Consider the following 21,245-nt stretch of genomic DNA (forward strand, 5'->3'; position numbering starts at 1 on the left):
TCTCAGCTGCCAATTGAAATTTTCACAGTCATTTGATTTTTAAGGAAAGGAGAGTACTGCAGAAGTACATTCCAGAGGTCTTTTCATAAAAACCATCCTGTGTGCTCCATCTGCACGTGCAATCTGCTGGGGTATTTTCAGCCAGCTTGCCTGGGCAGATTAATGCATACAATTAGAAAGCAACCTCACAGGCATTCAATAAACTGCCTTCATTATTACACTCAGGAGAGTCCCTTTGGATGTCAATAAAAGCCTAGTTTTCTGCCTGTTAGCTAAATAATTGACAACACTAAAAATAATCAGAAGCAAATGAACGAAGTCAGGAACAAGGTGTTAAGAAAGAGCACATTAAGATTCCCGGGGTGGTGCCCCAAGATGCCATCATGAGCTTTTTCGCTAGCAACTTGGATTCACAGTCTGCTCAAGTCCATGATCACCCTTCTCTACAGAAAAACAACAAGGACAACAACAAAAATGTTCCTTGTTTGCTATTTGAACCACATATCACAGCACGCTGAAAATGGTAAGGACATGAGGTATTGACTAGTTTGAAAGAATTTCTTACTTGTGTTTCTATTTTGTGTTTTTTGCTTTGACAGTTTTATGAGAATCTAGTTTTGGGGTAGGAAGGTGGGGGGAAGATGAAGAACAGCCTGGTGAAATCTCTGCGCTATTAAAATTCTAACAGCTCTCCTAGACAAATTTTCCCCACAAACTGACTCTAAGAAGGTATTACGAAGATTTCTCATACAGAGTTTCCATCTTTTCTAAGAAGTCCCTTTCATATTTTTAGTTATTATAATGGTTATTCCTTTCATGAACTATTGGTCTTTTTAATGTCAAAATAGTTAAAAATACTCTTTAAATAACTTATAAATATACACTCCTTGTGTTTCTCAATAGGCTTTAAAAATCAATTTGAGATACTTCACATTTTTAGCCAACTTCTCTTTTCCCTGGTTAACTGGGACTCTCACAATAAGCTGAAGAAAGATCAAGAGTGAAATGTGCATGTAATTGAATTCAGCTCCACTGATGGTTGTGAGGTGGCTGCAGGTATAACATTTTTCTTCAAAGAAAAAGGATGATTGATCTCTGGCATTCAGTAAAGCACAAATTCAAGAAGCTGGAAGACTATGAAAGAAAGGAATTGGGTGACACAATCTCTATGTCCTTTGAAACTATCGCTCATCCTTCACCTTACCATGTTAAAACTCTCTAGGAAAAGGACTCATTCAACTTCCCAGTCCTTACCTACAACCCCACGTTGGTAAGCAGGCCTCCCCTTTTCCTAGTGTAAAACTAGGATGCCACAGGATAAATATATTTGTTCTTATTGTATCTCTAGGCTACAACTCTCATCTATTCTCTACCCATAAATAGAGCTCAATAATAGAGTCCCTCATTTATTGCCTCTCTTCTGCAATCTCTCTAAGACAGAGAATTTCTGGTGTTTAGCTTTCTACCAGCTCCCTCACCCCACATGCCTACCTTAGAAGAAGAGTAGGGAAAGACAAGGTGTGAATTCTATGTCTCAAATGATGAGAATGCCTATTTTATTTTATTTTTTATATTTTTAAATACATTTTTATTAATTTCAGAGAGGAAGGGGGGGAGAGAGATAGAATCATCAATGATGAGAGAGAATCATTGATTGGCTGCCTCCTGCATGCCCCCCACTGAGGATCGAGCTCACAACCCAGGCATGTGTCCTTGACCGGAATCGAACCTGGGACCTTTCAGTCTGCAGGCCGACGCTCTATCCACTGAGCCAAACCGGCTAACGTGGCAATGCCTATTTTAACTTAGAGCTTGTTTGGAGGTTCTAGCAGGGGAGCGCAGCTACTCTATACCCTTGACCGAAGACCGGTCCTCTCCTCGGGGGGCGGGGGGGGGAAGGTCGTCCTCTTCGACGGAGCGCGCAGCTTCGGGAGGGATGCACATGGATCGGTGAGGGAGGAGGGGGACACCCGCCTAGCCAGCCAGATCAGCCGAATCAACCCTGGCGATCAATGGGGTGACAGATGTCGCAGCCAGATCGCCCTCACATCCAACTTAGAGAAGATAATGTCATTCATTAGTACTTCCACCCAACCCCATTTCATCCCCCACTCATTTTCTAGCCTGGGTACTAGAGGCCAAGTACCTAACTTGCTTAGGGGCAAAGTGAAGCACTGACAATGTTCTTTCCCAGTTCCTACCTCTTGAGTCTTAAAGCAAGACGGAGCTGCTTACTGTAGAGGCAGAATAATTTCAGTGAAATGAGAAAACAAGAACACGCTGTACTTATAAGAGCAGCATGATTTAGGGTGTTATATATGCTCACCCCAACACCAGAATAACCTTAAATTCTGAAAAGGAGGTACAATGATGGGAAGAGAAGAGAGGAGGGAGTCAGAGAGCAATCCATGTGGAAGTGTACTAGGCCAATGACTAGGTCTCATGGGCCAAAAATCTCTGCACAGTCCTGGCAAAATCAAAGTTGTCTGATCCCATTCAACAAGGACCTCTATAAAAAGTTTCAAGTCCCTAAAATATACAGGCACTTTTATGCCCTTTACAGAAGATATTTTATTTAATCCTCACAGATAGACCTATGTAGGGAGATTATCAAACCTACTTAATTTTTTTTCAAATGAAGTTCAAAGAGGTTTAGTAGTTTTGTCCAGGGTCCTACCTTGGAAACAGCACTAGGACTTTGAACCCAGATCAGCTTGGTTTGAATTCTACCACATTTGGAATTACCAAAGGAAATATGTTCCTTTGGTTTTGTCTACTCTTTTAAGCAGTATGCAGGTAACCTAACTACACAGAGTTAGCATACAAGCCTATCTTTAAAGCCTATATAACAGAGTAGATTATCTACATCATACAGCACAGTAGTTAGTTGTCCTGTACGTGTTAGCTGCTGTTATTCACAAATCACACTGGAAAAAGTGCCTTAGTGTATGATCACCAATTGGCAGTTTTGCCAATAATTGCTAATTAATCTCTCAATTCTTGTCTACAAAAATGCCCATGTGTGATAGTCCTCAATCCATCAGATAAATGCCTAGTTAGTTTAGATTCTGTGTTGGTTCTTTTTTTCAAATACCCGCTTCCTTATGTCAGTGTCTTGGAATTCAATATAATCAGAAGTACCCCAAGTCACGAAAAAATAAAGCCCTCCAAGTTATTTATAATGAAGAATTCCTTAGAGTTAGCAGTAATATTTCTAATCAAATGACTACTTTTTAGTAGTATTTTTTAATACTTTGGTGAGTATAGATATTTCCAACCTTAGGACCTCACTTACATAATGAAGAAGTTCAATTACATAATTAATATAACAGCCAATAATCAAATACCAGATGTTTTGAAAAGTTACCACCACCTAGCAGAATGAATAATATGGTCATAAAGGTACAAAGCTCTGAAAGCATAAACTTACTATTGCTGATGCTCTCTAAATGCTTCTCTTCTGAGGTTTTCTTGAAGTCTTTTATTCTCCTCTAGTTTTTTGCTCTGAAATTATAAATATAAAAATGTAATGTATTAGAGAAACTTAAACAGAATCATGGTGTTCACGTTACCCAGTGGCCAAAATCATTAGGCTTTAGCAGCCTCAATAGTCTAATACGGTACTACCAGGGCTTCCAAGATGGCATCCCTCTTACGGCCCATGGGTACTACACTGAAAGCCAGGAGAAGCCAGTTCTTTCATTGGCTCCCCCTCTTTCAACCTGATTGGTATAATTACACAATCAGTATTTCAAAGTTTTATTCCTTAGTTTAAATGACAACATTTATATTTTAAGCAGTGTTTTTAAAATGTTCTAAGGGAAACATGAAATTTCCACACCAAGTATGTTAAATTAAAATTATAATAAATGGTTAAATAGTTCAGGCAACATTTACATATACTAAAACATTCAGAAAAAGATTTTCAGGGAGTCAACCCAACTCCCTTCTGACTTAGAATCAGACACTTAAAGCTTCTGAGAGACTCAACAGAAAAAATGCCATTAAAAAGCCATCACTTAAATAGAAACGAATTCTTTTTATAAACTGGTTGTTTGGTACCTGACCAGTGTGGCTCACTGGTTCAGCATGAACCCATGAACCAGGAGGCCATGTTTGATTCCCAATCAGGGCACGTGCCTGGGTTGCAGCCTTGATCCCCAGTGTGGAGTGTGCAGGAGGCAGCCGATGAATGATTCTCTCTCATCATTGATGTTTCTATCTCTCTCTTCTTCCTCCTTATCTCTGATATCAATAAAAAAATTAAACATAAATAAATAAATAAGTAAATCCTATATAATAAAGGGCTAATATGCAAATAGACCGAACAGCAGAACAACTGGAACAACCGAACAACCCATCACTATGATGTGCGCTGGCCACCAGGGGGCGTGCATGGAACATGGCGGGTGTCGGCCATGGTGGGATGGTGGAGCAGGTGAGCAGGGTTGCCAGACCAAGGCAGGCACCAGTCACTGTCATCGGGGTGAGCCTCTGGTGGTTACTGAAAATCCTTTGCTCCCATGCTGCAGTCCCACTTGGTGCTCGCACCGCTGCCAGTGCCGGAGTTGCCGCTCACAACTATTGCCAGTTCCTGGTGCCAGTCCCAATCACTCGGCACCATCAGCAGTGTGAGCAGCAGCTGCCAGCCCTGATCATCCCTGAGGGCTACTCTACCTCCCCCTGCTCCTGAGGGGTGATTGGGGCAGCAGCCGCCACTCACACCTGCTGATGGTGCCAGCCCCGCTCACAACCACTGCTGGCGTCAGCCCCAGTCGCTCTGTGCAGTCAGCAGGTGTGAGCAGGGCCGGCACCTTCAGCTTGTGGGAGTGGCGGTGGAGGGAATGGAGCTGCCAGCAGACAGAGGATGGGGGGGCTGCAGTGGGAGGAGCCAGACAGGAGCACAGAAGATGGGCCAAGACCTGCCCCTGTGCTACCGCTGCCTCACAACCCACAGTTCCTTTCAAGGTACACAAATTCGTGCACTGGGCCCCTAGTAAATAAATAAAGTGGTTGCTTGGAGAGTCTAGAGACAAAGAACTTTATATTTGATATTATTGTCACTATGGCTCTGACATTTTTAACCCAACTTAAATAACTAAGAACTGTTTTTGTTTTTGTTTGCTATGACACAACTGTCTTTAAAAAAATATCTTGCCTATGAACAAGTAAAATTCCTAGACAACAAAGTTAATAGGGAGTTGAAACAAGTTCTATAACACAGGAGAGACTTGAAGTTTTAAATGAATCCAAGGGAGACATGAGCAGCTGTATTTGCTTTAATATAAAGAGTTGGGATATAGAACCAAGATGGCGGCATAGGTAAACACCGGAGAATGCTGCCTCGCACAACCACTTCAAAAATACAACTAAAAGACGGAACAGACATCACCCAGAACCACAGGAAAGCTGGCTGAGAGGAAATTCTTCAACTAGAAGCAAAGAGAACAGCATACCGAGACACAGAGGAGGCGCAGTGTGGAAAATACAAAGGTGCGGAGATTGTGTGGAGCGGGCTGGTGGCTGAGGGCGCGGTTGTCGTTTTCAATCTGGAGGGAGGCTCAGGCCCTGAGCTCCAGTTCTGGGTGAGTCTCTAGGGACCCGGACTCAGACGGGAGAAGCGGGACGGTCTGGCATCGGTCAGAAGGCGAGGGCAGCTTTCTCTCCGAGGTTTGCAGCGGTTGCTGGGACTCTGAGAGGCAGAGCCTCTGGGGACGGGACTGAGAGCAGCCATAACTGCTCCCTCCACCCGCTCTGTTGATCCTGTGCGACCCGCCCCGCCCAAGCCCTGCACAGAGCCATTTGCCAGATAGCCTCAGGCAAAGGCTAGATTAGCACCTCCCCAGAGGACCGAAGTTTTCCCACTGCAGACACAGCTGATTCTCACAGCCAGTTGGCCTGGAGGTCAAATCCCCCCAGTATTAACTACAATAATCAAGGCTTAACTACAACAAGATTGTGCACAAAGACCACTAGGGGGTGCACCAAGAAAGCATAAAAAAAATGCGGAGACAAAGAAACAGGACAAAACTGTCAATGGAGGATATTCAGTTCAGAACCATAATTTTAAGGTCTCTCAAGAACTGTCTAGAAGCCGCCGATAAACTTAATGAGATCCTCAAGAAATCGAATGAGACCCCCAATGTTATGATAAAGAATCAACTAGAAATTAAGCATACACTGACTGAAATAAAGAATACTATACAGACTCCCAACAGCAGACCAGAGGAGCGCAATAATGAAGTCAAAGATTTGAAATGCGAAGAAGCAAAAAACACCCAACCGGAAAAGCAAAATGAAAAAAGATTCCGAAAATACGAAGATAGTGTAAGGAGCCTCTGGGACAGCTTCAAGCGTACCAACATCCAAATTATAGGGGTGCCAGAAGATGAGAGAGAGCAAGATATTGAAAACCTATTTGAAGAAATAATGACAGAAAACTTCTCCTACCTGGTGAAAGAAATAGACTTACAAGTCCAGGAAGCGCAGAGAACCCCAAACAAAAGGAATCCAAAGAGGACCACACCAAGACACATCATAATTAAAATGCCAAGAGCAAAAGACAAAGAGAGAATCTTAAAAACAGCGAGAGAAAGAAACTCAGTTACCTACAAGGGAATACCCATATGACTGTCAGCTGATTTCTCAACAGAAACTTTGCAGGCCAGAAGGGAGTGGCAAGAAATATTCAAAGTGATGAATACCAAGAACCTACAACCAAGATTACTTTATCCAGCAAAGCTATCATTCAGAATTGAAGGTCAGATAAAGAGCTTCACAGATAAGGAAAAGCTAAAGGAGTTCATCACCACCAAACCAGTATTATATGAAATGCTGAAAGGTATCCTTTAAGAAGAGGAAGAAGAAGAAAAAGGTAAAGATACAAATTATGAACAACAAATATGCATCTATCAACAAGTGAATCTAAGAATCAAGTGAATAAATACTCTGATGAACAGAATAAACTGTTGATTATAGTAGAATCAGGGACATAGAAAGGGAATGGACTGACTATTCTTGCGGGGGGAAGGGGTGTGGGAGATGCGGGAAGAGACTGGACAAAAATCGTGCACCTATGGATGAGGACAGTGGGTGGGGAGTGAGGGCGGAGGGTGGGGTGGGAACTGGAAGGAGGGGAGTTATGGGGGGAAAAAAGAGGAAAAAATGTAATAATCTGAACAATAAAGATTTAATTAAATAAATAAAAAAAAAGAGTTGGGTTTGCCCAGCAGGAGGACCTGGAAAAGGGAACTGATAGAAATCATCACTTCCAAACCCCAACGTCAGTTTGGCTTCACCTTTCAAAGAGGTAGAAATATTCATATTGTTCATTTCCATAAAACTCTTCATTCATGCAGAACAATTTACTAGTCCCATTTTGAAAGGTGAAGTGGATGATTTCAGATTCAGAAAAAACAAACAAAGGAAACTTACTACAGCCAATACAAATGAATTATGATACAAGGCAATTGGATTATTAATGAAACATAGTTCTAGGAAAAAAACTAATAGAGAATTATAAAACCGAATAAATATGATCCCAATCTATAAAAAAGTCCTGACTCATGAAACCCAAAGTGGTCAATTGTGATGAACTTCCTACATCTCTGAGGGGGGAAAAGGGTAAAAGACATCAAGCAAGCAGTAGGTATTGATTAAACCAGTATTAGTAATGCTACGTTGAGAATAGTGAAGAAGAACCACAAGCATCTAGGGACCAAGGCTGGGTTCCTTTAGCTAAATTAGAAATTTAAAAATTGTTTAATTTCTTCATTAATAGATTGTTATTGAATTCATCTCACACACACACAAAAAAGTAGCTAAATTCCATCCAACAAAGATCTGTCGCCCTGACTGGTTTGGCTCAGTGGATAGAGCGTCGGCCTGCGGACTGAAGGGTCCCAGGTTCAATTCCAGTCAAGGGCATGTACCTTGGTTGCAGGCACATCCCCAGTAGGGGGTGTGCAGGAGGCAGCTGGTCAATATTTCTCTCTCATTGATGTTTCTGACTCTATCCCTCTCCCTTCCTCTCTGTAAAAAATCAATAAAATATATTCTGTTTACTCCTCAGAAGTTTATAGGAGAAGTATTTTGCAAAATACCGAAGTATTTGAAAAATTGTATACAATACCTACCAATGTACAGGTACCCAAATACTTGGACCTAATTAGACTGTTTATTTCTTTCAGTTTTACAATGAGTTAAGGAATCGCCCAAAAATATTTACACATATATACACAAATGCGGAAATGTAAAATATCTAAGAACATGAGATCCAGAAGAAAAAATTATGGAATCAGCTTTAGGTTCATTATCACTGACGGAGTGACCTTAAGTCATTTAATATCACTGAATCTCAGCAAACACTTACCAAATGCCTAATATATCCCTGTACTATGTTAGATGCTGGGAATGCAGATATGAACAGAACAGTGCCTACTCTGAAAAATTTCAGAAGTTATGTGGGGACGTAGACAAGAAAGCAATGATGGCAGTATGTAAAATACATGAGAAGATAGAGGTTTACAAATAATGTAATACAAACACATAGAAAAAGCACAGAAGTGGGTCATTGGGAAATGCTTTCAACAGTTCCCAAAACATTCTTTCAGTGCCTACTAAGTAGCAGACCCCATGCTGGACTACTATGCAGTTGAATAACACTTGGAATATGCTTTCTAACCTCAGGTTCATGGATGAACTGTGGGTTAGGAGTATGCTCGTTTTTACAGATTGGGATCATAGCCTTCTTCTGATTCCCCAAGGGACTTATGATCATACTAGAGGCCCGGGTCACAACATTTGCGCACTGGGGGGTCCCTCTCCCAGCTTGCACCTTCTCCCAGTGCAAAAATTTGAGCACTCGGGGGGGGGGGGGTTGCTCAGCCCGGCCTGTGCCCTCTCGCAGTCTCAGACCCCTCGGCAGATAACGACCTGCAGGCTTAGGCCTGCTCCCGGGTGGCACAGGGCAGGCCCAATCCCTAGGTGCAGCCCCCGGTCGGGATCACAGCAGGGCCGATTGGGGAGTTGGGGCGCCGCCCCTGTCATGCACAGAACAGGGCGGATCGGGAGGTTGCGATGCCACCCTCAGTCACACTCAGGGTAGGGCTGATTGGGGGGTTGGGGCACTGCCTCCTGTCACACTCAAGGCAGGGTCGATGGGGAGGTTGCGGCGCCACCCCCTGTCATGCACAGAGCAGGGTCAATCAGGGGGTTGGGGAGCTCCCCCCGTCACACACAGAGCAGGGCGGATCAGGGGGTTGGGGCGCCACACCCTGTCACACTCAGGGCAGGGCCGATGGGGAGGTTATGGCTCTACCCCATCACACACAGAGCAGGGCCCATGGGAGGGAGGGGTGCCACCCTCTACCACCCACAGAGCAGGGCCGATCAGGGGTTGGGTTGCCGCCACTCTCACACTCAGGGCAGGGCCGATGGGGAGGTTATGGCTCTACCCCATAACACATAGAGCAGGGCCCGTGTGGGGCGGTTTGGGCATCGCCCTCTATCACCCACAGAGCAGGACCGATCAGGGGGTTGGGGCACCGCACCCTGTCACACAGAGCAGGGCCGATCAGGGGGTTGGGGCACCGCAGCCTGTCACACACAGAGCCTCAGGGCAATCGGGGGGTTGGGGAGCTCCCCCCTATCAGGCACAGAGCAGGGCTGATCAGGGGGTTGGGGAGCCTTCCCCTGTCACGAACAGAGCAGGGTGGATAGGGAGGTTGTGGCCCCGCCCCCTGTCACACACAGAGCTGCAGGGCGATCAGGGGGTTTGGGCGCTGCCCCCTGTCATGCTGATCCCAGTGCCAGGAGGCATATTACCCTTTTACTATATAGGATAGAGGCCTGGTGCATGGGTGGGGGCCGGCTGGTTTGCCCTGAAGGGTGTCCTGGATCAGGGTGGGGGTCCCCACTGGGGTGCCTGGCCAGCCTGGGTGAGGGGATGATGGCTGTTTGCAGCTGGTCACACACCCTTCAGGGTGGGGGTCCCCACTGGGGTGCCTGGCCAGTCTGGGTGAGGGGCTGAGGGCTGTTTTCAAGCTGGCGGATGACTGAAGCTCCCAAATGCTCCTTTTTTTCTTTTTCTTTTTTATTCTGGGCCAACTTTAGCTCTGCGGCTCCAGCTCTTAGGCCTCCGCTGCTGAAAGCAGGTTTCTGGCCTTTGTTTACCTTCTGTATTTGAAACAATGTTGCAATCATGCTGGCTGAAGCCCAGCGACTAAAGCAGGTTTCTGGGGTTTTGTTTAGCTTCTATATTTGTAACATAGTTGCTTAGAGTTGCAGCTCAGAGGCCTGCAGCGGCTGGCGGGGAACGTTGGAGTCCTCCGTCACTGAAGCAAGCAAGCCTCATGTTCGCTTTAAGCTGCCTGGCTGCTGGCCGCCATCTTGGCTGGCAGTTAATTCGCATATCGCCCTGATTAGCCAATGGGAAGGGTAGGGGTTGTACACTAATTACCATGTTTCTCTATTATTAGATAGGATATTACAAAGAGTTTAAATATGTTAGGAAATTAAAGAGTTTTCATGGGGTTTTTAATTTAAGAGCACCATTGGTGATCTTGACTAGATCAATACCAATGAAGTACTAGAGACAGAAGGCAAATTCAGCCACCAAGGAAGTAAAGGTGAAGACTCAAAGAAGCTGAATTCCTGAGCCAGCTAAGCTCAGCATCACCTGGGAACACTAACAGGTGACTGTTAGGGTTAGTCCACAGGCTGGCAGATGGAAACCACATGTGGTAGACAAGCTTTCAGAAGTTGAGCCTTGATGATTGGGATGGAGGAGTTGAAATCAAACCAAAATAGAAAGAGACACTTTGTTTTTAAGATGAGAGACTTGAATTATTCTGAGATCCCAAAAATAAATAAAAAAACAAGAAAGTGACAGGGAAAAGGGGGGCTTAACTGATAGAGCAGCAAGGTTCCTGAGAAGATGGAAGGGCAGATGAGATGGTAAGCACGGAGAGTCAGAATTCATTATAGCAGCAAGGGAAATCACTTTCTTATTCCTCCTGAGATGAGGCAGGGGTAGAAATAACAAAGAGTAAGAAAATGGAAAAATAAAGGTACTTATGACCGGATGGCCTTTACTTCCTAGAAGGTAAGTGATGAGATGAACATGAAAAAAGAGGATTTTTAAAAAGGGAGAAAAACCTTGGTAATTAGAAATGAGCCTAAACTGCAAAGGAAAAATGCCAGGCATTAGGCATTGTTAAAGACCTAGCTGAGAAGGAAGCCTAGAAGTCTGGTGTGGAAAAAGAAAAGAAAATCCATGAGTATTTTGTTTATTTGTTTCTTTTCTCCAGCAACCTTATTCACATGAGCTTGGTGGAAATGAAAAACTTGAGCCAATTAATTCACATGAGGTTCAACACAAGAGGTTGACATACTAAAGTCAACTGCTGTAGTGTTAAACCACTTCTTTTTTTTTTTATAGCAAAGATGGAGATTTATTGAAGAACAAGTACAGGCTCCCTCATAGGGAGGGGGAAGAGTCCCCTCTTTTTTTTTAATTTAAAATTTTTATTGTTGAAAGTATTACATATGTCTCCTTTTTCCCCCATTGACCTCTCCCCAGCTGCCCCCACTCCAGCACATGCCCTTGTCCCCCTACTATCTGTGTCCATTGGTTAGGCTTATATGCATACAATACAAGTCCTTTGGTTGATCTCTTACCCTTCCCCACACCCTCCCCTGCCTTTCCTCTGAGGTTTGACGGTCTCTTCGATGCTTCTCTGACTCTGGATCTATTTTTGTTCATCAGTTTATGTTATTCACTATATTCCACAAATGAGTGAGATCATGTGATATTTATTGTTCTCCGACTGGCTTATTTCACTTAGCATAATGCTCTCCAGGTCCATTCATGCTGTTGCAAATGGTAAGAGTTTTTCTTTTTTTATAGCAGCATAGTATTCCATTGTGTAAATGTACCACTGGGTTTTTTTTTCCTTTTTATTTGTTTTCTTTATTGATTAAGGTATTACATATGTGTCCTTATTCCCCCCTCCCATTGCCTCCCCACCTTGTGCCCTCACCCTCCTAGTGTCTGTGTCCATTGGTTATGCTTATATGCATGAATACAAGTCCTTTGGTTGATCTCTACCCTCCCCCCCCCCTCCTGCCTTCCTTCTGAGGTTTGACAGTCTGATCCATGCTTCTCTGTTTCTGGATCTGTTTTTGTTCATCAATTTATGTTGTTCATTATATTCCACAAATGAGTGAGATCATGTGATATTTATCTTTTTATGACTGGCTTATTTCACTTAGCATAATGCTCTCCAGGTCCATCCATGCTGTTGCAAATGGTAGGAGTGCCTTCCTTTTTATAGCAGCATAGTATTCCATTGTGTAGATGGACCACAGTTTTCTAATCCACTCATCTACTGATGGGCTCTTAGGCTGTTTCCAAATCTTAGCTATTGTAAATTGTGCTGCTATGAACATAGGGGTGCATATATCCTTTCTGATTGATATTTCTAGTCTTTTGGGATATATTCCTAGTAGTGGGATCTTCACAGGCATAATTAATTAGGTTACAGCACCCTCATTGAGTGTTTACTAAGTGCTAGTCATTGTATCCTTTAAGCCAACTGGTCCCATTGTTTTATTATTATTATTATTATTATTATACCCATTATTATTATTATACCCATTGTACAGATAAGGAAAGTGACGCACAAAGAAGCTAACAGCTTTCCCTCTTAGTACTACATCTGCATTTTAGAGATATTAACATCCCAACTCTATGAGGTTAATTAATGGGGTCCTACAGCATTTCAACAACCAGAGGCTTAATGTCCACACCAATGCACCACAAAGGAATACATGATGTAGGAACCATATTTCTGGGAACTGCTGTTTTTTCTAGTTTATAAAAACAATGTTAAAATAATTTTCTAAATGTGAATTTTACCCCTAAAATGGTTCTTAAACCTTTAGCCCTTGTGACTACTAGTTTCCTAGACATAAATAGCAAATGTGGTTCCTTAAAAATATGTATATGCATGCATCTCTGCATCTGATATGTACACCTTATTTTTTACTGGTGAGTTCCCACTTCACTTTATAGCATTAAAAATAGTAACAGTTCCTACTGTCTGCATAAAACACTGTGACCTCCTGTGCTCCAAATATGACTTCATGGTTTATTGGAAAGAACAAGAAAAGGCTTTGGATGCCACTCAGATCTCTCCCTGTTTTCTTGCCCTTTTTGAGGTTATGATACCCCAAGAGGTTTGGAGAATAAAGGGAAAGTATTTGTAAACCATATAGCACTTTATAATATTATTTCAAGCACAAGTAGCTTGAAGGCAGAATAAGATGAACCCAGGAGGTAGGGAGTGTCTTTTACATAGAATTGAAAGATTTTCACTTTTAAGTTTGTGGGCAATATAAAAGTTGAGAAAAATGAGGGGTTATCATGAGGGGAAAGCATGGTGGAGGTTCACTCCCACAGCACTAAATTCCAGTGAAACACTGCTGCGAGGATTTATGAAAACTCGTCTACTTGTGCTGTAAAATCCAGTGGCAAAGAAAGCAGTTGCATCTGGTATGCTGCCGTTTTATTATTTTTAATAACTTTCTTCCACTCTGATGCTCTAAATATTTTAGAGATATTTTCTCTGCTTTACAGATTTCCAGGAAGAGACATTAATACATCATTATAAAACCACACGAGTTGTATTAACTTCCTATTGCTGCTGGAACAATTCACCACAAACAGTGCCTTAAAGTAACAGACATTATTAATATCATACAGTTCTAGAGGTCAGAAGTCCAAAATGGGTCTCACTGGGCTAAAATCAAGCTGCCAGCAGTTCTGCCTTCCTTCTAGAGGAGAATCTGTTTCCTTGCCTTTTCCACCTTCTTAGAGAGACTCTCCCTCCCTCTTCAGAGCCAGAAATGGCAGGCTAAACCTTTCTCCTGCTCCCATCCTTCCATGCTCTCAATCATCTGCTTCCCTCTTCCAATTTAAGGACCCTCCTGGTTACATTGGACCTACCTAGATAATGCAGGATACTCTCCCTATTCGAAGGTAAGTCAATTATCAAAATTAATTCCATCTGCAAATTTAATCCCCTTTTGCTATGTAACATGACACAGTCCTAGGTTCCAGGGATCAGAATGTGGAGGGACAGGAAGGGGGCAATATCCTGCCTACCACATGGGTTAAATCTATTGTTAAATAAATAAGTATTAGACACATAATGTGGCAGATACTTCACAAAATCCTTGCCCTCCTTAGCCCTCTGAGGCTTGGCTTTGAGATGTGGGTGGTAGGGGAGGGTAGAGAGAACTTGTTTCATTTAGGACTAAGCAGTGGTGTGCTGATAAACTTAACAACTGGCTCTAGCAGGGGGGAGGAAGGCAGGTGGATTGTGGGCATTATGAAAGCCTGAGAAAAGTTATTTACTGCTTTCCGTGGTGAAAATACTCCCACATGGTTAGTTTCAAGCTCCCAACATAAAGCCAACTAGTTCAAAAAAATTCTGAGAATGTGACCATCCACTCTCTTGAACCAGAACGAGGAGGCTCCAGCACACCTGGGAAGACTACATAGCACCAGCATACTCTGGTATAGGGAACATGCGTTTGAAGCATACTAGCGTCTCTGCAAGTCCCCCCTTCACCCTTAGAATTAACTTCTCCTGGGCCCCACCTACCTGGGCCAACTTGCTAAATATCTGGCTGCCAATCACACCTCTGTGCTTATTAAGGACCAAAGAACACCCACATGTGTTGGCAGAGACTGCAGTTTACTCTCCCCTCATTCGCTCACAGATGCTGACCAATCAGAAAGAAACCCAGGAGGAATGGAAGGGGGCGAAGACCTGAGGCCAAGCTAGAGGCTTTCAGGTGGCCATGGGCTTCTTGGACTCTACTTGGCTCAGAATTCCTGGACAGCAGCCATTTGCCAGGGGAGGAGGACAGTATTTTGCAGGCTGGTGTCCAGGAGTGTGTTTTTTGTGCATTTTTAAAAACAAATGCTCTGTAAGTACAGCCATTATCACTTCCCTTGGCATTTTCACACAGCAATGTGAAGTACGCCATTTCTAGATGGCTAATGTCCATTTTTCTTTCATCTGAGGCAAGCTGCTGAATAGGCTCACATTTAGTATGAAAGCCACAGATTTATAGACAACAGGAAACACTAGGCCAATTAGCCAGGAAATCAAGTCTGTGCAAGGACCCAGGTGAGCTGCTCATTCTCTTGTAAGGTAGTTTAGATTAATGCTCCCCAAATGTTTGTGTGCATGAGGATCAGCTAGAGAGCCTGTGAAAGTGCAGGTCCTGAGTCAGAGGGTCTGGGGTGGGGCTCAAGATTCTGCATTTCTCACTAGTGACGCCAGTGCTGCTAGTTGGGACCACATTTTGAATGGAAAGGACATACATATCAACTCTTGTCTTCCCTTCTCACACTTTCAGGCAAATTTATACTAATAATTATTACAGTTATCCTATATAATAAAGAGGTAATATGCAAATTAACCCTCATGCCCTCACATCTCAAGATGACCACCCCCACATTGTCAAAATATGGCCGCACCCATGTCGTCACAAGATGGCCACCCCAAGTCATCACAAGATGGCCACCCCCACATTATCAGAAGGTGGCCGCCCCCATGTTGTCACAGAATGGCCACCCTGATGTCATCACAAGATGGCCACCACAAGATGGCCGGCAGGGGAGGGCAGTTGGGAGTGATCAGGCTGCAGGGGAGAGCAGTTGGGGGTGATCAGGCCAGCAGGGGAGCAGTTAGGCGTCAATCAGGCCGGCAGGGGAGTGGTTAGGGGGTGATCAGGCTGGCAAACAGGAGAGTAGTTAGGAGCCAGTAGTCCCGGATTGTGAGAGGGATGTCCCCCGAGGGGTCCCAGATTGGAGAGGGTGCAAGCTGGGCTGAGGGACAACCTCCAGTGCACAAATTTCATGTACCAGGCCTCTAGTCATACTATAAAAGCCAACCCAATTAAAATTTCTATAGTTAGTGATTGCTGGACAGCTAGTGTTGTGGTATAACTTGGAAGTAGGAAAATGCTGCTTTTACTCAATTTTAAAGGAAACCATTTCAGCCACTAACATTTCTAAATTGTATACATTACTTGAGCCGTGAAGAAATGAGCTATAAATGACCCACAAGCCAGTCGGTTCTGGATATTAAATGACAACTAATAAATGACTTTTAGGTTAAGAGGTTGCAACACTAATTCTTCAGGATCTGCACACCTCTTCATTCAGTTCCTGGTAATGATTTAATGATTTTTTAGTTCTGCCTGCAATGCACATAGACTTGTTCTATGTGAGGGGACACTCCTCTACAAGCACAAGACCAATGTGTGAACCTTCCTTTGAAGGAGGAAATTGGGGAGGGGAGTTTGATTAAAAAAAAAAAAAAGAGTAGGAAATAGAGAAGTAGAAAGAGAGAAAGATGGGTTAAAAAATGTTATTGTAATAAAGATGTTTTCAGTGAAGGTATAATGGCTGATCAGCTGGAAATAGATTACTGAATCAAATTTTGTAAACCAAGTTCCTATATGTTTTTTTCTTATACCTCCAGCATTTCACTACAGTTCCACATGCATAAGTCCAGTCTTATCTCCTCCCCGGCGCCAACACCTCTACAGTTATAGCATCGAAATCTACAGATGCTACTCGGCCTTGGGAGAAGAGGAGGTGGGGCTTATAGACTCATTTTACAGGAATAGTTGAGGGAGGGGTACAGCATGCTCAAGGTCACACAGCACAACAGGATACTTCCAAAAAAAACTCAGTCTGCTCCCCAGCAGGTAGAAGGTCCTCAGGGGAAGAAAAGGCTCATATTCTCTCACACATTCTCTAAGTCATCAGCTTTTGGCTTCATGAACTCTAACTGGTAAAAATAGTTATTGTTTGGTAACCAGGTTTAGATCTTGACCAACACTCAATCTTTAAAAGAAAAAGAGAAAAGAAGGAGGGGGAGAGAGACACAGACAGCAGGAATAGCACTTGTGCTTCCATGGCTTACACCTGCAGCAGGTGTCATACTTGGTAGTCAGTATCATGAGTCAACCCCTTTCCCCTAAACCTTCAGCACTTAAAACCTACTACACCTTAGGGCTTTGTGAGGAATGACAGTAGGAGACAGGCGTAAGGGGGAATAACACTACATTCTTCCTTCTTCTCTAGCAAATGAACAAGTTTAGCAGGTTTATTTCCCCAAACCCAGAATAAGTATCAACACTAAAAACACTTTGAGGTTTGGATCATATCCCTAATACTGAAATGCAAATGTACACTTTCTCTTCTATCAGTAAGAGAGTATGTTTACCTATTTTGCATTCACCCTAGAAAAGTCAGTATCTATATATATAAAAGTGTAAGCGACCATTACAACCGGACGACCGGATGACTGGACATAGCTATGATGTGCACTGACCACCAGGGGGCATCTGCTCAATGCAGGAGCTACCCCATGATGGTCAGTGCGCTCCCACAGCCAACCTCCCACAGCCAGCCAACCTCCCGTGTCCCCTCCCCACACCCCCTGCTCCCGGCTGGTCCCAATTGGCCCTGATCACTGGCCTGGCTGAGAGACCCCACCTGTGCACAAATTCATGCACCAGGCCTCTAGTTTGGATATAAATATGGTGGTCCACTGCTAATTGCCATTATTACTAACTGCTTTGCTTATAGACAAATATACAGTGACTACTTTGATCACTTGCCTGAGAGTCAAGATAGTGTTGTGACTAAGAACTCTAGCTCTGAGGCCCATCAGCCTGGATTTGAATCCTACTTCTATTTACCAGCTGTGAGCCCTGGGCAAATTATCTACCTTCTCTGTGTCAGTTTCCTCATTTGTGAACTTGGCTAATAAGAATAATGTGTACTTCGTAGGGTTACCATATTGTGAGGATTAAATGAGTTTGTACATGACCATGTCTGGAAGAGAACCTGGCACATAAAATACCCTCAGTCAACATTAACTAATCATCTTCTCTGCTATCTTACCTTCTCTCTCTGAATTGCCTTCATTTTTTGGATTTCAGCTTCTTCAGCTTCCTTCTTGATTCTTATAGATTCTTCTCTTTTTAGCTAAAATGTATTGAGATTACAGAGGACAGAAAACAGTTACTATTTTTCAGTCTGAATCTCTGGAACCCAAAATTATGATGAAAGGCAAATTACAGTATTGTTTGTGCTCTACCTCACCATGATTATAGGTTGGTATTTCAAGTACTTAGAGCACAGAGACTGGCCAGGCTACTTCTCCTGCCTATGAAATTTCTCTTTGTATTTCTTCCTTGGTCTCCGTCTGTCTTCTCCCACCACCCCGCCTCCCCCAATCTGGGTTGGGGAGGAAAAAGGGTGGGCAGATAATTTTCCCTGATTATAAAACTCATGACGTGCCTTGTAAAAAATCACTAAGCGCCTTAAATATTTTCTTTTTTTAATAATTTCATGACTGCTATCCAGTAAACAAATCCATGTTGTTGAAAGCAAAATATTCAAAACACAATAGAGTTAAACTAGGAAAAAAATCCCTGAACCAGGGGTGCTTTGACTAATGTATAGCGTGGATAGAAATTCTAGATGTATCTCTCTTCGGCTCCTGATTTCTTTGCCTTTGAGAGTTCCCTTTTGCAATTGCTTGAAAAGTTTTATGTTTCTGGTAAGTTACTGTGCTATTTCATAGTTACTAGAAAGTGCTGGCGCTCAAATTCCTTGCCAAAATTAAACTAAAAGAGATGGATTCTGACCTTTTGCTGGTATTTAGATTGCATCAGTTGGAGTTGTTGTTTCTGCCTCACTTCAGCCTCTGATTGGCTTCCACCTAAGGAAAAAAAAGTCACAAAGTTGAAACTTGAATGTTAACCTGAAATGTCAGCCATCAAAAACTAATTAATACATGATATGACTACACAATGAGTTTCTTTAACATTTTATACCTCTAGAAATAAGGACATAACCAGTTTTCTTAATAAGACATTAAATAATGGCCATCACTTAAAAGATAGACAGAGCTAGACAGATAGACCATATTCCTAAAAGAACAGGGCAATCCTACTTGAGTTTTCCAGTTGTGCCAATATTCAAGTTTTCCTTTAGATGAAAATCATGCCGCAAGTTCCATACTAAATAATAAGAAATACTGCTTGTTTTGGAAATTCTAGAACATTCCTCCTGCTTAAGTATGACCATTTCTTAACCATGATAAGGATTATTATCAATGATGCTTCACTTGCTTTTCTTCTTCTGACCCGATTGTCCTGATTCAAGTGGCAAAGCTCAGGAAACCCTCAGGGCTCTTGCCACTAAACAAATATGGGGTCTTTATAACCCAGTTTTTAAAAGTACAGTAGAAATATTATTATTCGTAATTGATTGTCAATCTATACTATTTATTGTTCTTTCTGTAGGTATTCATGAAAAATATATGAATGTTAGATTATTTGCCTGCTCCCTCTTTAACCTAAAATAATTAGGGGCCAGAATGCAGCTTGATAATCATCTACTAGTAAGAATTGCTATTTAGGGATTTCTTAGTGTTTATGCAAGCATGATATGTGTATTATAAAAATCCCTTCGAAATAATTCTCTGGTGTTTTGGTCACTAAATGTGTCAGTTCTCTGATTCCCTCTCACAGAAGATGCATTAAAACAAATTGCATCACCATAGTTTTTATAATTGAACTGATAAAGACCCCATAGGGACTTCTCATCTGAGTCCCAAAAGATATGTAAAGCCTGTTTGGTTTGGGCCCTTTCGTCTTTGTTGTGGGGGATGGAGGAAAGGGAAAGAAAAAGTGAGGGCTATTAAAGCTTTTATATAATGTTTCAGCCACTTTCAAAATCTCCTCAAACTATTCCAATATTTTAAAGAGTAGGGGAATAGGGGAAGAGCTGAGAATAAAAATAAATGAAGATAGTCAGATGTATACAAAGCATTTACAGGTTTTGTTCAAAAATCATCATAAAGTTTAATACACTCTGGAACTTTTTTTTTCTACCCCCTAGCCTCTTTCCACACAGATATCTGTGGCCATTTCTAGATATGTCAAAAATGAGATTCTGTCCTTTTTTAGCTGAGGTCTGAAGATAATAGTAGCCAACCACTCCAAAATCCAAAACAAGGTACTTGGATCCCTAAGCAGGATCTTCAAGGAGGTAACTGAACAAGTTTAGAAAACTTGTAGTAACAACTACCTTCAGCCTATAAAAAGGGTTGAATAGGTCAAAGGGAGGTAGAAATCAGAGGATGTCTTTGTGGATTCATCTTCTCTGTGTCTTTGGGGTAGGCGGATTCTTCACGTAAAGATGAACAAGAGACGTTGAATGAAAAATCACTTGATGATCTGAATGCATTTCCCCAAGAGACTGAGGGACCTAGTGGACCCATGCCTAGAAAAGTCAGAGCCCAAAGGCTGTTGTCAGTTGTCTACTCAATGGGTCATCAACAAGAGGTGGCTGCATGGCAAATGGCCTGTTTTCCAAGAGTTTGTGTTTCCTGTACTCCAAATCTGAGTTGTCATGAAGGAGAATGTTCACCTAAAGCTGTCCTAAAGGGACTTGCCCATGTGAGCCACCTGGAGAAACAAATGCAGCCCTACAGAGAGAGTCTACCTACCAAGAGCCAATGGTGAAGCCACGGTGACAGAAGGAACGTTTATCATCTCTACCAGGGAAATCTAGGTCAAAGATGAACGAAGGCAAGGAGGGTATCTGAAGAACTCCAAGGACCCCGAGGGGAGTGGGGGAGATGCACAGTAAGTATATACCAAGACTAAGAAACCAGGATCAGTGCACCATAGACCCCTCACCCTTCCCTCCCCTTCTCCCTTTGACTCTGGAGGGGTCAGAATATGGAAACAGGGCAGTCTGGAGAGAAAAATTCCATTATGCCCCAATTCCTTTGCTATCTTTCTACCCCAAATATACCTGGGCTGAACGTGGAGGAAGTTCTAATCTTTATTAGTAACAATTTTGCCCAGTAGCTAGGACTGAAGATTAATTACTGAAATGACACTGTTTCATGCCTAGAATTAGATGAACAACTTTATTAGTTGAGAAAGATCAAAAAGAGCTAATCTAATCCAAATATTAAAGGGACAAACTAGTCCCACAGAGCTGGTTTGAGGGCATCACTTAGGAGGGACAAAGCTGTTTCCCGGTTGTACCTCTCACATCTGGCTTATTCAGTGTACAGGTTACACTTAAGATTAACCCTTTTCATGAAACATAGTGGGGGTATGGTTACTAT

At 42.7% G+C, this 21,245-nt stretch overlaps 1 protein-coding gene across 2 annotated transcripts in view; it reads right to left on the bottom strand.

Moving 5' to 3' along the window:
* The window catches only part of EPSTI1 (epithelial stromal interaction 1), a 117,627-nt gene that overhangs the window by 62,942 nt on the left and 33,440 nt on the right, over positions 1-21,245 (bottom strand). For both annotated transcript variants that reach the window (XM_036300915.1, XM_036300916.1), the window contains exons 4-6: positions 18,745-18,818; positions 17,996-18,079; positions 3,431-3,504 (exon numbers count right to left, since the gene is read on the bottom strand). In XM_036300915.1, the coding sequence (XP_036156808.1) occupies positions 3,431-3,504; positions 17,996-18,079; positions 18,745-18,818 (232 nt within the window). The remainder of the gene's footprint in view (positions 1-3,430; positions 3,505-17,995; positions 18,080-18,744; positions 18,819-21,245) is intronic.

This window comes from Myotis myotis, unplaced genomic scaffold, assembly GCF_014108235.1.
Source record: "Myotis myotis isolate mMyoMyo1 unplaced genomic scaffold, mMyoMyo1.p scaffold_m19_p_3, whole genome shotgun sequence".
Lineage (NCBI taxonomy): Eukaryota > Metazoa > Chordata > Mammalia > Chiroptera > Vespertilionidae > Myotis > Myotis myotis.